The sequence below is a fragment of the Sturnus vulgaris genome, chromosome 1, assembly GCF_052056855.1.
Source record: "Sturnus vulgaris isolate bStuVul1 chromosome 1, bStuVul1.hap1, whole genome shotgun sequence".
Lineage (NCBI taxonomy): Eukaryota > Metazoa > Chordata > Aves > Passeriformes > Sturnidae > Sturnus > Sturnus vulgaris.
In genome coordinates this window covers 32,017,741-32,035,231 of record NC_142243.1, presented here as the reverse complement: position 1 = coordinate 32,035,231, position 17,491 = coordinate 32,017,741, and the positions used below count along the sequence as shown (strand labels likewise).

General features: G+C 39.4%; 1 protein-coding gene across 2 annotated transcripts; it reads right to left on the bottom strand.

Annotated features, from left to right (window-relative positions):
* Positions 1 to 1,520: 1,520 nt before the first annotated feature.
* On the bottom strand, positions 1,521 to 11,648 carry FAM221A (family with sequence similarity 221 member A). Of its 2 annotated transcripts, XM_088163061.1 has the most exons (7): positions 11,308 to 11,648; positions 9,582 to 9,755; positions 8,919 to 9,109; positions 6,749 to 6,955; positions 5,967 to 6,077; positions 5,239 to 5,327; positions 1,521 to 3,535 (listed from the first exon to the last, which is right to left on the bottom strand). In XM_088163061.1, exons 1-7 carry the CDS (start codon positions 11,361 to 11,363, stop codon positions 3,473 to 3,475), a joined length of 891 nt encoding a protein of 296 aa, XP_088019187.1. In that variant the 5' UTR covers positions 11,364 to 11,648; the 3' UTR covers positions 1,521 to 3,472. The 2 variants fall into 2 exon arrangements, with proteins under 2 accessions (XP_088019187.1, XP_088019178.1); XM_088163052.1 differs by lacking the exon at positions 11,308 to 11,648 and having other exon boundaries at positions 9,582 to 10,001.
* Positions 11,649 to 17,491: the final 5,843 nt, after the last annotated feature.

The following is a 17,491-nucleotide window of genomic DNA, read 5'->3' as shown; positions in this document are numbered from 1 at the left end:
TGTTTGAGACACAGCATAACACAGGTTATGGTTGAGCCTGGGACCTTCCCTGGGGGGGTAACTAAAGAAGCCCATGGGATCACAGACAGCATGGGTACAGTGAATGCAAAATCAGAGCTAAAACCAGTATAAAGCAAGTAATGATTCCTTCTACCAGAAAAGAGATGCTAAAGGCTCCAAAGCAAGAATAGGCTTCTAGACAAAAATAGTATAATTACCATAAAACCCCCCATATCAGGTACATCTGTAAGAGGTCTATTAGACTGGAAAACCTTAGGGCTTTTTTTTCAATTATATTTGTGCTAAAAACAAATGCTATCATTACTTGCCAAGTTGTCTCTTTTCCTGGGCCACATTGCTATAAACTACCTCTAGAGAGGCTTGGGGACCTACAGTCACAAGACCTGCCAGTCATTTAATATGCACATCGTGCTGCAAAGACACTGACAACTTGACAAAGTAACTGCAGCGATGCCATTACTGGTTGTGAATTCACACATCGCATTTCCCTCCCTCCCGAACCTGAGACAGACAGACGTGGTTTGTCTTTAGTGTCAGAAACACACAGAACAGGGAGGAGCTCCTTTGTGCTCCACTTAGGATCACTGACCGGTGTCCACTGTCATAACAGCCAAGGAACATCTAAGCCTTTCCACAGGATGATCAAAACTAGCGAAAAAATGCTGTTGTACACTCTAGCAATGTTATCATATTGGCAAAATACTGCTTTGAAAGCCAGTTATTTTAAAAATAAGACATGCTTAAGCACTGCCCAGGCCAATGCAATTAAGCTTTAACAGCTCAGAGTGCTCATGTGCATGAGAACAAACTCTTTCCCCTGTGCCTCTTTTCCTTGGATAAGGTTAGAAATAGTTAATGTTTCCAGCTGAAAGACAGATATGCCCACTCAATAAATCACAAGGTGAATTTGTAACTTATCTGTCCCATAATATTTTGTTCAAAGTTCATGGCTGCTCTCAGGAAAACAAACCATCAGCAAGTACCTGTTAAACCAAGCTCTTTATTTAATGAACACTGCTAATGGAACACGTACTAGCATTTGCTCTCTGCTTTTATAATTAAAAAAAAATTCTAACAGACATATAAAGAATTTTTTCAATAGAATTGGAGGTCGCAATATTGATCCTGCAAAAGGATTATTGTTTTTTTAGGATAAATTCAAATTTCACTTAAAGTATGACATCAGTGTCCAGTTTTCACAGCCAGCAATGTTATGAGATATATTGTACCTGGTTTTTTATGTACAGATACCAACAAAGTTTTAGGAAAAAAGCAGGATGCAAATACTAGGAAGTCAAAAACATGCCTTCTGGCAAATAAAGCAAGTTTCTTTAGCTTGGACATCATCAACATGAGTGAAAAGTGGTTAGAACTCCTAAGCAGCATTTAATGCCATTGATATTTTTATAATCCAACCTGTTTTCCAAAAGAAATATCACTAAATAAATGCAGTAACCTTTTTATATCCTTAGAGTGGAAACAGTAAATAAAACACAGAATATATTTTTAATTACCTTAATAAAACCAGTTTGTGATGATGAAAGTACAGTTTAGTAGGACTGAATCTGGCAGAGCTAACATTTAAAACAGACAAATATTGTCAACTCAAAATGTAAAACAATACATTATTTCCTAAAAGGTATGTTCTCAGTATCAAAAGGAACACAAAATAAATTTTTGTTAGTCTTAGAACCTCTCCCTTTAACTATATTTAGCTGTGAGAAAACTCACTTCTGCAACACACACACAGATTTCCAGAACTGCATTCCCTCATGGGTAGAGCAACAGGAATAAACAGGAAACTAGAGTAGAGTTTCATTATTAAACTTGTAATAATCTCTTTGAAAAATGGAAATTTTTTATCTGTATTTTTTTTACTTTTATTTATGGAAGTTATTTGTATTTGTTTGTTTCTTGTGATTACATTGTGAAAACCCCATTAATTTTCAAGACCAAGCAGAGGATGTGTAGAATGGATTGCTTGCCAGGACCAGAAGAGGGAGCTCAAATTAGTACTTTTATTTATTAGGCTAAAGCAACATGTAACTGTAGAATTTAACAGTAAAGGTATTTCTAAAACATTAATTAGACACTTTGATGTATCATACATTTAAATTAAAGTAACAGATTATCCTCTCTAATTGGCATCTGTAGTAATGGCAGTATAGAGTTAAAGGTTAAAGGCCCTTTTAAAGCTGAGCCTTCACCCCACAGGTGATAGCTGAACAAAAACCAAGTTGCCCTGCAGTAAATATCTTCAAATTTACCTTTTTTCCCTTGCCCATCAGGCACACGGAGGCATTCTCTCCAAGGGGAAAAGTGCACACACACCTCCTGTAAAGGCTCCAGTCCCAGAGACACCTCCAGGTCCTTTTAAGAACAAACTGACTCACACCTCTGTTCTCAAAGCAGGATCAGTTCACTCAGGCTCTGCTTTTGCCTCCTGAGCTGCACTCTCTGCCAGTTATTGTGTACCAAGTCCTTGCTGTGCTGCTTTGCAGAATTAAACCACCACACTCTCACTAAATTTTATATTTTCCTGTGCACTACCTTTAATACAACATATGTTGCCACGGCTGTGAAGATGGACAAAGAATACAAAAGCACTTCTCCCTGAGGTGATTCAGTCTGTGTTGGAGTAGACATGATGAACCTCTTAGGTAAATAAGTTTGTAGTAAACATGCAATTATTGCTTTACATGCTAAATAACATATAAATAACATATTCATTTCCACTTAAGGTTTTCAGAAGTTTAGTGTAATAATTGTTTTGGACAGTAACAGACAAACAGAATTGGGAGAATGGTACCACCAGAAAAATCTGGGATAAAGTATACATGCAAGATCCCTTCAAGTAGCTCATAAGGGTGGAAATGGTTTTGCAAGTGTACAGAATGTCATATTTCAAATAAATATTTATATGTTGGCAAGAATAGAGCCTACAGAAATGTGAGAGAAGGATATGTTTGAATATTATGTCAAGGTGATGAAATCAACAGAAACCGGAAAAAGATTTAAAGAAAATATTAAAATGTCAATAATAACAGAGCAAATCTCACCACATAAAATCCAGAACCAAATGTATCATAAAAGTCTAAGAATAAGACATATCTTCTCTTTGCCCTCTTGCAACCTAATATTTAAATACAAGGTTATTCTCTCAGACTTTACACCCTCTCTTTAACCTTCAGACCTGCAACTCCCTAAATATGTTTCTCCATTCTCAAAGAAATATCTGTGTAATATCTGTTCTAATATCTGTGGATATTACGAATACATTGATTAAAGAACAGATTTTATTACAATGAGATAATTAAAAATTAATTTTGGCAAAGGAACAAAACAATAGAATAAGTAAATTAATAAATACAGGTATGTGAGTAGACACAGAGAAAAATACTCAATGTAATAATGAACAACGTGCCAAATAATAAATATTTATTTGTTCATTTCATGGCTTCTTTGACGGCACTGGATTCCTCTCTTTCCGTTTAGCAGCTTTCTCCATTTTCAGCTGTAACAAAAAAGAAGACACCAGCAGTGGTTCAAACATTGATTTGCAAATATCAAATTTCTACATCCAGTCACAAATTTATCAGGGTGATACATGCAGTGCAGAAAGGTACACAACACTATTATCCCAACCTAGCACTGCTGACTTTTGCACCACCAGACAAAGGAGCTGCAGCTCCTCCCCTATTGAAACCTAATCTCTGATAATGGCAATCTTGGTATTTAAGGATCCCTCAAGGCCAGTGTGCTCATGGGCTTATCTCTATGTCAATGGAAGGTGGAGCAGTTTTATAGCAGATGTCTAACAGACACGGACAAGCCAGCACACATAAAACCACACAGGAATGGTGCTGGGCCTTCATCTCAGAGTGTCCCAGCTGGACCCCCAAGGTCATGAGTTCCTCTTGTAAGATTTTTTCTACACAGCAGGCTCTTGCAACGTGGTAAAATTTATCGACACATACGCATTTCACTCTGTCATTTTGCAGTAAGACTATTAGTCCAAACAAATATATCTGCTGGTTTTAGAAGCTACAATTTTTCTCAAGTACTGTTACGCTGGTGAATTAAATAATTTATTATTGGTGAATGAAATTATTTATTTGGAGCAATTATATAAAAGGGATGCAGAGATTTCTGCATCCCGTCTAACACATATGCTGCTATTAAAAATGCAAGACAAAAAGAATCAACACGCTTTTTCCCATCATAAAATAATATCAAAAGGAAATAAGATCTCATTGGGATCTATGAATGAACACACTGCTAAGCAAATGTTGTTGGTCTACAAAAAAATGAATTTTAAAACTCTTTTCCCCCTTTGGAGGCTTGAGGTTGTTATCTAAAATTCCGACTACCTTTTGCAAAGAAAACAAAATCATGGGGAAAAAAAGAAATGGAGAAATTTGAATTTGACATTTGTTATGAACCAATGTAATATTTGTAACATCTGTCCATATTTTGTGATGATTTACAAAACAAAGAAAATTATTTCGAATTTCACAAAGCTAGACCAGCTTTCTCCTTAGCAAACACCTTGGTGCAAGCCAGCAAGCAAAACAGCAAAACAGTTTAGATTTATGAAATTAATTATGCAACATTGCCTTACAAAAGAATTCATAAACAGTCGAGACATGCTTCAGCTGAGATGGGGGAGCTAAGGGGTTGACATGGGGAAAAAATAGGTATTTAAACATGTGAATAATCTACACCACAGGACCTTTAAATTAAAGATAATCAGTGTGGTGGAGGAGGCACCTCTGAGTGAGTGATATAGATCATCTAAGAAAGATAGAAGAAATTTAGCCAAACTTACACAGACAGTCATTTAAAAAAAATAATATTATAAAATTTCATAAGCAAGCTAGCAAATACATAATCCTAAATGCCACAGAGGAGTTTCTGTGACTCTGCATTGTTGTTCCTTCTTGTCACATAGTAAAATGTTTTGGTTTTCTGTAACAGAGACTTACCTCAATTAAAATCTGCCTAGCTAAGATAAACGACATCCCACACGACTGATTTCTGAGATCCTGTAGTAGCTCATAACTGTATTTAAAAATGTATGTTAAGAAGGTAGCTTTCTCAGCAATTGAGAAGGAATTATATGACGCATTTATATGTCACTTAAATCATACTTGTATGGATTTTAGACATCCTCTCGTTAAAGTGTATTTGAATTAAGCAATAAATGTAGTAACTTGCCCGTTCTTGATAACGTTTTTCAAAGTAAGCCATGTCATCAGCTTCTGATTGTTTTCCATTACAAACTTGCCCTGTGCCACTTGAACTACCTGAAAAACAAAACATAAAAAACCAAAACTGCTTTTTTATTAATGATACTTGCTCTTCCATTAATTATGTTTTACATTTGGCAAAACTCATTTAAAATGGGAACTCACCTCTATAGGCAAGTACAAAACCCAGCGTTTGGAACTAAAGAGAAACCTTTTTAGTCCAGCCTTGCACCTATTATAAATTATCTTAAAGGAGTTCAACAGTTATATTAAATGCTACATTTTTGTACTAAATAAGGGACATAAAATAAGTGCAAGTGATCCATAATCCCGTATAGAAAAAGCTATCTGGCAGAAGACAGTTTTGCAGGGTTGTGATGAATATGTACAACCCATTCAGATATGATAAGTTTCTAAGAGGAATTAAGAATTTTAAAAACTGATCCAATTAATACGGGAAAGATAACAAACCCTAAGAAAAAATAATTTAAGATAAAAAACACATCACAAGCAAAAATAACAAGTGTTAAGTTATTCTAAACATTTGAAGTACATGAATGTTGTACTAACTTATCACATAGCAAAGCTTCAATATTCATTTTAATGCCCTGAGCATCTTTCAATTAATTGATAAAATCAATTAATTTTATATTAAATTCTTTTTTGTATAACAGTATTACCCTGCTTATACATCACCTGCTATTTGTGGCACAGTTTGAGCAGAACTCGAAGGCCCCTGAAATGCTTTTAGGAATGGATGATCCATGTTAGTAATGGGGGCATCTAAAAGTTCAGCAGAAGGAGCACCTGTCAGAAAATTGGAAAGTTGGATGAAAACAATAATTAACTCCAGGAGATACAGCCCTAATACACATGCTGGGGTCAAAGCAAGGTTACAGATTCATATCTACAACTCTCAGCACAGACCCATAAACTGGAGTTAACAAAAGCATTACAAGGATGGCTTCAAAAGGATTGAAAAGCTTTGTTTCTTCAAACTAACATCTCTGTTAAAAAGGTCTACCAATTACATCTCTTTTTTTTATGCTGAACAGCTATTAACCTTTGAGTTTGGAAACAAAAATGCTGTAAATATATAACCAAGAAATACCTGGGCAGTATTAGGCTAAAGGACTAACATATATAGAACATGGAAGTACTAGGTTACAGGAAGTATTAGAAGTTACAGGTTCTCTCTAAAGGATTTACTGCATTTCAGTCAGAAGCAAAGGCTTCTGCAGAAAAGCAGAGGCTGAACACCAGAATTGTTGAAAAAGAGTTTTTTATCATCTCCCTACAGGGAGTAGGACAATGTGACCCCTTAACACCTTGAGGACAGCTGGAAAGGAGCAGTCTTTCTGCAGTTCTGCTCCTATTCATCCGATTTGCCTTCAAACTTTCAAACTCTATTTTGATTTTTTTACTCTTCAAAACTCGGGAGGAGAATGAAAATTTCCTCTCAGGTCAGCTGCACATACCTATTCCACTGTCATCAAGCCTCATGTAGCCTTCTGCTAGCGAGCTAAAGCCAGTCAGCCCTCCCATGGCAGCGTAAGGAACATCCTGCCCCACGGGCTTGCCTTGGGCTAAGCGCTCCTCTTTGGTCTCCACAACTGTTTCATGAGCATATGCTGGCTGGCCACATGCACAGGTAAAGCAGCTATGAAAGCCTGAACACTTGGAACCTAAGAAACAAATTAATGAGTGAAATGGGGATGGGATTGAAGCATCCAGCTGTATAAAAAGGCTGTATAAAAGAGAAAAGACAAGTCTTGGGATTAGATCATGAGGGCCATCTAGTCACAGGATATTACTAAGCCAAATTTCAAGTACCTCTGAGGATGGATATTCCACCTTTGTGAGCAACCTGGATCAATGCTGGATCAGAAATTTATTTTCTGATTGCTAACTGTATTTCCTATGTTACAAATTGTGTTCATTTTCATTAACAACACACCTCTCCATCCACTTACAATGAATGAAAAGAAAAGAAGTTCTGACACTGAGTAAAGCTGACAACCTGCCAGCATTTTGGCAGCATTCCCTCCAAAGCCGTATAGCACATATCAATGTTGCAGGGCTAAGAAACTTCATACCACAATTTATTATAAAAATCACAATTTAAATATATTTTAAAATTAGCAAATAGAGACTGTGGAAGCAACAAAATGGGTTCTATGCAGGAGAATAATTAGACTGACTTTCAGGGGGTTTTAAGCTTACACAGTCACAGGATGTAATTGAAAGAATTATACAAATATTATGCGACATTCAGAAACAGAGTAAAGTAACCTGTCTGCCTATTGACATCTAAAAGTGTCACCAAAGCCCCTCTGGGGCAACGATGTGACCAAAAAATTTGGGAAGTGATGTTGCTAGTGCTCACAGTTCATTTTGTGGAGCACCATGAAAGACTTCTGTAAGTCTTTTGCAATATGTTGATCACATTCTTGAAAATGTTAAAGGCTTTTTTGTATTACTTTGGGCACTCCTGAGTAACAAAACTCTATGTTTGGACACAGAATACAGTATATGCAATATATACAGAGCAACTAGCGGGTACATTTTTCAGTTATAACTTATCTGTCACATTAGATTTATCAGCACTGGACACTTGCACCATTACATTAAAACAAAATCCAAAGTACAAGCAATTCTTGGCACTTAATTGCAAAATCTATGAAGCCCTCAGAAGTGTCTGGTTTTTAAGAAACACTAAAGAAAAAAGCATTATATGTATTAATATTGAAAACACTGTGTTCTATGGATTCAGTCTGAATTATCCAGCTGCACATCTAAGATTTTCACATTACTTAGTGCAAATTCTTGAAAGGCTGTCATGTAGATATTTTATTCTGTGGGATACGATTCTCAACCAGCCAAAGCTGTTTACATTTTTTTTCTATACAAAATAGAGATATTTCATGAAAGAAATTTAATAACAGCACAGAAGTCCAGCAAAAAAATTCTTCCTCTTAAGTAATTGGAGGTTTCAAACTAAAACATCTTTATGCATTATTTTTTTCCTGTGGTTAATAATTACTGTTGTTTCATTACATTAACCTCAAACAACTGTAGCAAAAAGCTTCCACTTAATCCCTTTTCTAAGATCTTGCTGAAACTCCATTTCAGTTTGCATTTCTGGACACACAATCTATGTGGTCACGAACCTCTTTGTTAGAGTGCTAGTGATAGCACTATTTGGGAACCGAGTACTGCTTCCTACTTAGTTGAGGAAAGACATAAAAATAGATTAATGTTATAGTCAAATAGGCAATAAAGGAATGGAGATCAATACTTCTCTCTCAAAACACCAAGTTCAGGTAGAAAAGGCATGTGCATGCAGCTAGAAGTGACAAACTGCAGACAGGGAGCTTCCATACTGTCTGTTTCCATAAGCACCTATCTGAAGGATTCAGAGATTTAAACTACATCACAGGACCTGGGGAAACTAAGCATGTTGTTCTAAACCGTCCTGTGCAAAAAGTGCTGTCTTCCCTCTCACTTTTCATCCTTCCTCAAGGATCAAAATACCCATCAGCGGCAAGAGCAGCGCACACCCGGCACCCTGGGCAGAGCACAGATCTCTCACGGGCTGTTGCCTTGAGTTTCCCGGCCAAGAGCGCTGCGGGGCGAGCAGTAACTCACAGGAGAGGCAGGGGAAGGCGGGCACTGGGCTGTGCTGCTCGGGGAGGTGCTTGCAGCGGCAGCGGACGGGCTGGCTGCCGTTCAGCGGCACCGCCTGGAACGACGGGCACGGGCAGCGCCGCGCTCGGCAGGGCACACGGATGGGGCGCTCCCTGGGGAGCACCTCGTAGTCTGTTCGGTGCTGTTTGTACCTAAAACAGGAAAAGTTATAGCTTCTATAACTTTGTTAGCCATTATCAGAAAACCACCTGAAAGGCTTACCATTTGCTTCACAAGTTTTATTTTGAAGTAGTTTTAATTGTACTATTTACTCTTAATTGTTAATTTTCGACTCAATGCATAATAGCAGGTGGTTTTGCATCTATTCATTACATAAATTTGACATATCCTTATGTCTCATTTTGACAGCACTACCAGAAGCAATCTAATCTACTCTAACACATGCCTTACAGGTGAATTTATTGAGACTACAAAATCATTTTGGTCTCAAAAATATATTGACATCTGCATTTACAAACAATTCTTACACTTTAAAACTTGATTTTTTCAACCTTTAAACCCTTAAATAAACTGGCCTATGTGCTATTGTAACGTCTCTGGGAATATTTCACATTTTCCTGATTTTTAAAAATACTAAAATGTAAAAGAAGGGAAGCTACCCACCGGTGAGTACAAAAGCAGGGTGTCTCTGGTCCTACAAGCTTACAGTCCATGCCAGTTGGTGATCTCCAGCTCACATACAACCTGTTCTGTAGCCGAGCTGGTAATACTTTTCTTTTGTACTCCTCATATTCCTCAGGAGTAAAGAGCTTTCCTCCATCATCATCACCTACAATTCTGCATACATGGCATAAAAAAAAGGCCACAAGAAAATGAAGACAATAAAAATAGGTTTCTCCAGATATTTTTTTTTCAAATAATACATAACAGAACTTTTTCTGTAAATGCAAAACAAATCTGTATTTCATATTACTCTTCTAATAATTTAACAGAACTATAGCTGATTTTTAGAGAATATTTTTTGAGTCATGCTCTTTTAAAAAATTTGCTCTCATGGACTGGAAACCAGGTGTAAGAGAGAAGGAAAAAAATAATACAGCAAACTGTCAGGGATTCTTTTGTAAAAAAAAGCAGTGAGCATCAAGATTCATGTAACCAGCCATGTAACCAACTCTGCCTCAGACTTCTTGACTGACCTCTGACAAATCACTCATCTACACCAAACTGTACTGCAAACTTGTATCTGAAGATTAATCTCAGTCTAGTCTGAGTATTCAGCTGCAAGCAGTTAACCCCACTGCCATCAAAGTAACAAACAACACATCCAAGCTGTCTAATGATTTGCAAGAAGATGATGTTAGTTTCTGTAGCTGAAGTTGGTGGGAGCTGTATCCCTCAATTCAGACAGGCACATTTGCTTAAGCTATTACTATGTTCAAATTCAAGGTCAGCATCCAAATTCTGCATTTATGGAAACAATTAAGGACAATAATAAATAATAATTAAAGACAATAATAAGATATGTAAAATACAATTGAGACTTAGCTGCAGCACTTACCTGTGCTGAAAGTGATTTTATTAATGCATGTAAATATTTCAGTTATTATTTATTGGATATGCTAAAACGTGCTGAACGAGTGATTCTTTGTCAAATATTCTGTGGATTTCTGCACTGCCAGCACTGTACAGCACTAGAATAATGAGCCAACACAACTCTATCATTTGCATGTCAACCCAGCCAACACCCGCTGAATCACTGCACATCTTATGTAAGAAATACCACTGTGCCTTCCTCTGGTGTTTTACTCAAGATTTTCCTAAACTAAATTAAGATCTCAGCACAACGACTGTGTTTATTTTTATTCAGCCTTTCGAGAGGACCGCTGACAAGATTAGCAAACACACGCAGCAGTGTAGGGGATTTATACAATGCAAAACTTTGAGCTCGTGATGCACAGAAGTCCGTGTATTCTGAAAGAGCAGTACGGCTGGCAGATTATCAAATAATGGTTTGGGTAGGACGGGACCTTAAAGACCCCCAGCGCTCCTGCCGTGGGCAGGGATGCCACTGGTAGACCAGATGGCCTCCCACAGCACATCTCACGCTGCCTGGATGCGAGGGACGATGCGTGACTTCACTGCTGACAGCCAGGGCTTGCAACGCGTCCTCACCGGGGCACGGCAGCCACGGCATCCCCGCTGCGACAGCGAAGGGCGGGCGGTGCCTGTACAGGGCTCAACGGAGCCGCCGCAGACCCCGAAGCAGCAAATTCAGGAGGGCCGGGGGCGAGCATCCCTCCCGGGGGAATGCCGGGCCGGCTGCCGGGGATGCGACACGGCTGGAAACGCCCGTCCCCCGCCCCAGCGAGCCCAGCGCCTGTGCCCTCACCGCCGGTACTCCGCGTACTCCTCCAGGGCCTGCGCCTCCACCTGCAGCCGCTCCATGCCCGCCGGGCCGCCCGGGACAGCGTGCTGGGAGCGGGCAGGGCCCGCACACCGAAAGCGGCGGGCGGCACGCACCGGGAGGAAGCGGGAGGCAGGCGGGGCAAAGGCGGGGGACAGGCGGAGGAAAGGTGAGGGACAAGCGGGGGACAGGCGGGGGGCAGGCAGGAGAAAGGTGGGGGACGGGGGGGACAGGCGGGGGAAGGCAAGGGACCGGCGAGAGGCACCCGGAGGCAGTGGGAGGAAAGGCGGGGGACAGGCAGAGTAAAGGAGGGAGCAGGCGGGGGAAAGGCGGGCGGGCTCGCCGCAGCACGCTCCGCACCGGCGGCCGTGAAACGTGCGGATCCGGAAGGTTCTGTGCAGCGGCCGTGAAACGTGCGGAACCGGGCGGTGTGTGCCGGCCCCGCGCCGCGGTGCTGGCCCGGCCGCCCGTTACCGGGAGCGCCGCGACGAGTCACACACCGGGGCGAGGTGCTGCTCTGATTTGCTCTGGCTTGCGCAAAGCAGGGAGCAACGTGGCAACGCACAAAAGGCTAAGTCATCAAAACTTTACACTATTTATTCCATTGTAACAAAGGCATAGGCATTGGCTACAAATGGCATAATCTTTCTACTAATTAATTTTCAGCCCCCAATTTGCTCGTCATACCTCTCACCTGTCATGCTTATTAGTACACAGGCACGGTTCTGCCCATTTGAGTCTGGGGTCTCAGTTGCCCACAGCTGGAATTACCTTTCCCCCAGTTACTGGTCAGTTCTGCTGGCTTCACTCGCTGTGGCTCTCATCCAGTTCATTCATCTTGGAATTGTCTTCTCTTTTCCTTAGAGCAAAAAATTAGCCGAGCATACAACGTTCACAAGGCAACTGCTCAATCATAACTGTCCAGCCATGGCTACTGATTAACAACTAAAAAACTTGCAAGGTCTTGGGTGCCACCAGACACACAGCACAGCACCCAAGCCTTCCCAGTGCCTGCTTTGCACCCACGTTGCCCTCTGCTGCTGCTGCTATTTAGACCACCACTTTTCTGGTGGGTAGGTGAGGGGTATTTTTTTTGGTTGGTTACCGATTCCTCTTCCTTTACAAAATGAATGTTCCATTAGAAAATAGGATTTGCTCATAGTTCAAGACGATAGGAAGCCAACTTTGGGAAACATTCCTAACCAAAGATGGTTCTTACACTGCCAGCCTGCAAGTCCCACTTCCTCTCCATATGCCACAATCAATGTAACCACATTGGAACAACTCCTCAATGTGTTTTTAGAGAATCTACCATAGGCTGCTCTTTCTGATACTCCATTATCTGTGTAAATTGACTGATTCTCCTTGAAACAAACAGGCTGACTACAAAGTGACAAGTATGTGAAGAAAAAATATAGTATGTTTTTCCTATCTGAGCTTTAGGAAATTGGTGCTTAAATTGTGCTCTGCCTGCAAGCATAAGCTATATGCCTTCAGACTGTCAAATTCAGATCCAAGAGGAAAGGCCTTTTCTATACCATACAATACTTCCCTGTCAAAAAAAAAAAAAATCAAACCAGCAATTCAGGGAAATCTCCACATAGCTCTGAACTGGGCAAGCCACCAGCAATGCAGCAGAAGGTGAAGAGGAATGTCACAAGGACCATGGCGATATGTTGCCAAAACATCCTCCAGAGGGAGATGAAACAACAGGGACACTCTCAGGTTCCCAGCAGTATCCAAGGAAGGTGATAGGGCATATGGTCCGGACATTTGTCCTGTGGCTATGCCACATGTATAAGAAATTTCAGCAGAGCAGACAGCACTGCAACACAACAAACACGTTCTTCACACTGAGATCTGAATACGAACAGGTCACCCTCAAAGACAGGAAAGATGTGGGAGCACGTCCCCACTGCAGTCAATACATCTTCAAGTAAGATAGTGGAAGAAATAAAATCGCAAACACACGCACCAGAAAAACAACAACGAAAAAACCCAAACAAACAAAAACAAACAAACAAAAAGCAAACAAAAAAAAAACAAAAAAAAACAAAAAACAAACAAAAAAAAAAGCACCACGGTTGTCAGGGGAAAATCAGGGAAGAGAAAATTCTTCCACTGACCAGAACTTCGAAAAATAAACAGATGGGGGTAAGGGGACCGTGAAAGCAGGACTAGAAGCTCTGCAGAGAGTTTGAGCATACTGGGAACACACTGCTCCACAGGAGCTGCACAAAATCGAAGATGTCTGAGATACCTTATCTGTATGCACGTTTTGCTGGTGCCAGAGATTCCAGCATTGCCAGTAAAGGGGGAGGTGTGGGGGGAAGAAGAGCTCTGGCAAGCCGGGTTCACAGAGAATGAGCAGAGCTCCTGTGTCATGGGGTTGATGTGCCTCATCTGTGCAAGTTCTTTGTTAAAAACAGTCCCCTGAAATACAGTTTGATTTAGAGAGAAGAGGCAGCTTTCTTAATAAGGCAGCTGAGGGGTACAAATGTTAGTCTGTATGTCACTCATGTCAGTTTTTATGAATGAACAGCCAGTGAGAACTTACTGAGAGTAGGAAATGAACTAATTTTTTGTGAGGCATCTGTCCTATGAACTACTTTCCATCAAAAAAATTGGGGATCTTTTTCCTGGATTTGATTAGAACAAGTGTTTAGCAATACAGACAGTGTATCGGTTTATTAGCACCCAGTGCTAGCAAGACCCGCCCCAAGATCTGCTTAGATCTAAATCTGGATCAGTAGACTTCCTTGGGAACAGATATAAAAGTAACTCAGAAATTGAGTTCTTAGCTAATAAAGGTATCTCAAACACTCTCTTTTTACTGTCACAGCATGAGTATTGGAATACATTTTGAATTTAGAAAACCCATTCCTGTCTCTCATCCCTTCTAGGAGATTGTTAATAGACATCCAAAATAAAATTCATTAAAGACTGCTCAAAACAGATTTTTTTTTTGTAAACTACCACATCATTTTGAATAGCAGGAAAGAAAAAAAAAAGGCTTTCTGCTGCCGTGAAGAAGCCACAAGGTAAGTAAAAGGAAGGGGAATCCAGATGGCATGTTTTCCCTCCTGTAGTTGTGATGTAGCATACGGATACTGCTGGCCCAAGATCTCTGAACACATCAAAGTGGGTTGAACATATGGACACATACTTACACTACAGCTCTGTGAGACCTAAGGTGCTGCCTACACATCAAAGACAACAGCTTAATGCTTCACAGGGTGTTGACAGTCTCTCTCAACACCCTCTGTTAACAATAAAATGTGTGACCCTTTAAATGTTTTAAAACCCGTACAAGTTTGACAAGTGCTTAAAATTATTCTCAGTGAAACATCTATAAATTGAAGATAGCCACTTCAGTAATGAAAAAATTTAGGAAAAACCTGTTTTAATATTTCAGACTCAAGTCATCATTTTGAAATAGTAGTCAGTCATTCTATTTCTATGGATCTGGTCAACGACTGTCTAATCAGCTCTTCTGAAAATTAGAATAATTTAAGTGGCATAAAGCATAGCAGAAACAGTTTCTGTCAAATTGTTTCCTCTCTCCACATGTGCTATCAATATCCTGATAAACTCAAAAGCAAATGCAAGCAGTACTCGCTTTTATAAACTTCTAACCATGACTATATACTATGCTACAGTAAAAATTAGTTTGTGTATTATTAAACCTAGTTTACAGTATTTTAAAATGTCAACATGTTTTTCTTCAGTTTTGCTACCAGAAAAACAGGACCTGATTAGACACCAATTGACAAAGTAAGTTGATGAATGCCACAGGGATATGGAAGCTCATGTGCAAGCAAGGATCAACTAATAATGAAAGGCTTTTGCTGGAGGTACTGACAAATACAGTTAGGAAACTTGTAGTAATTAAGATCACACAGAGATAAGATAATTCAGCAGTATGTCATGCCACTGGTGCTTAAGAGATGTGATTCCATGAATGTATGTAAAGTGAATATTTTTTTAAATTTGGCTTCATTTTAATAACATAAAGGATATTTTCAAATGCCTTTGCGCATCATTTCTAATAAACTGAGATTCGTGAAATACCCATTCAGTACCAGTCTTTTCACGTGAAAAACATAGCAGAAGTCCAATTCACTTCTTTGGCTGCTATAAAGGGAAGTCTCCCATTTCACTCTTGCTTTTGAAGGTGGCATGCTATCAGATACACAAAATTGAACCCCAAAGATAGCAGACTCTTTGTTTTGTAAAGTACAAAACAATAAAAGAGCACAGTCATTAGTGAGGAGGGTCATATTTGGATTGATAATTGACATTCTATATCACCTTTAAAATTAGCACACTAATTTTACGTAAGAAGGTTTTAGATATTCAGCTCAATTAGTAAATACATTTTTAGGAATTAAAAGGTTTTCAAGAAAACGTAATAAACCAGGATGTTAAATTTTATGAAATCATTTTCCTAAATAACTTCTTGATAGAGGCTCCCAAATTTACTCTGCTTCTGCATTCCCACGAACAAAAGCTGTGACAGCAGCAAATACCCCCATAACATGTACCTGCACAGGAGGTCTTGGTTGCTAAAGCAACTTGCACACATCACAAACATGATGCAGCTTGGAAACCACTGCATTAGCAAATATTTTTAATTAGAATTCACATCTATCTAGTCAGCTTCTATAAATGATCGTCATTGAAAAACAAGGATTTAGCAGTTACTTGGAAAAACAGACAACTGTGCACTATGTGATGTATAATACTGTGTGCCAAGGATACTGATGTTTTACCACATTAAACACAAGAAGCTGTATATCCTGGGCCATGTTTTTGTATTTTTTAAATTATTTTATTTAAAACAGACCACCAAATTTCTGTGATCTTAACAGTACATAGGCAACTTGTTAAGAGCTGTCTCAGTGTGTTCAGAGCAGTGTTTGTCCATCTGCCCACCCATTCATGTCTTTAATATGGAACCCCTCAGCACTTTTTCTTCTTCACATACAACTGTGAGAAAATGCTTGGATATCTTAATTATGTTAAGATTACTATGCAGAGATTCAAAACTAACTATTTAGATGAGAAAAGCAACAGAAAGAGAATAAAGACTATTTATCCAAGATTTTTGCCTGCCAGGTATTTAGTTGTAGAACTTGAGGGCTGTATTGAGACCTGTGCTGTTTTTGTCTATTTAGACAGCAATCAATATACAGTCTTACCTTTCCATTTTTCTTCATTACAACTTTTGCTTGGAAGTGGATCTTGAACATTTTTTTGCTACCTACTTTAAGCAATCACTCAGAGGCACAGAAGTACTGCCAATTACCTGGTGAAATCAGCTGATAAACACTCATGATGCAAATTACAGCTGGGAAAATTCAAGTCTCCTAATTTACCAAAAGATTGCAAGAACAAAACCAAAACACTCCCCCGTCTCCCAGATCAGCAGTTCTTTATATAAGAGGGGTTACATGTCCTCCTGCCTTTTAAAGAACAGGAGAAGAAAGAAAAGGAAATAATACCCCAAACCCCATCCAGTCTAAGAACATAAGGAGATTCCATATACACAAAACTTGCATGAAGTCACTTTTGGGGGCTTTTAAATGTCATCTGAAATGGGAAATACACAGCTGCATCTTAAAAACTGCAGCACAGCAGAAATACTACTTAAATATTCCTCAGAAAGAAAAAAACATGCTTGGCAACAACCAAATTCTGTGATACTATCAAGCATTTTGGACTTGGGGTAAGTTGTAGGCTCTCTCTTGCTTCTTCTTCAGAAGTCTTTGGGTTCTTTACACAATCTCCTACCTTTGCAGGGCTGCCACACCTCTCACATGCCCTATATAGGAGGCTGCAGGCTAGAATATGCAGATGTTTTCTTACTACTGCTAAGAGGAAAGTCAGCTGAGACCCTCCCTTTATCATTTGCCATTAAAGATCTAAATCAGTTATTTTATTTTCATTTCTTTCTTCCCTCACCTCTAACCTGAGGGAAGTTTCAGGGCATTAGAATTTCAAGAGCAGAACTCGGTGATTAAGAAGGAAGAACACTAGAAAGAGTACTACTAAAACTCAGAGATGTACAATTTTGCAAACCAGAAACTGATAGAGCACATGTAGCAAGAATTATATTTAATTACAAAAAAAACCAAACACAAATAAACAAATAAAAAACCCAGAAACA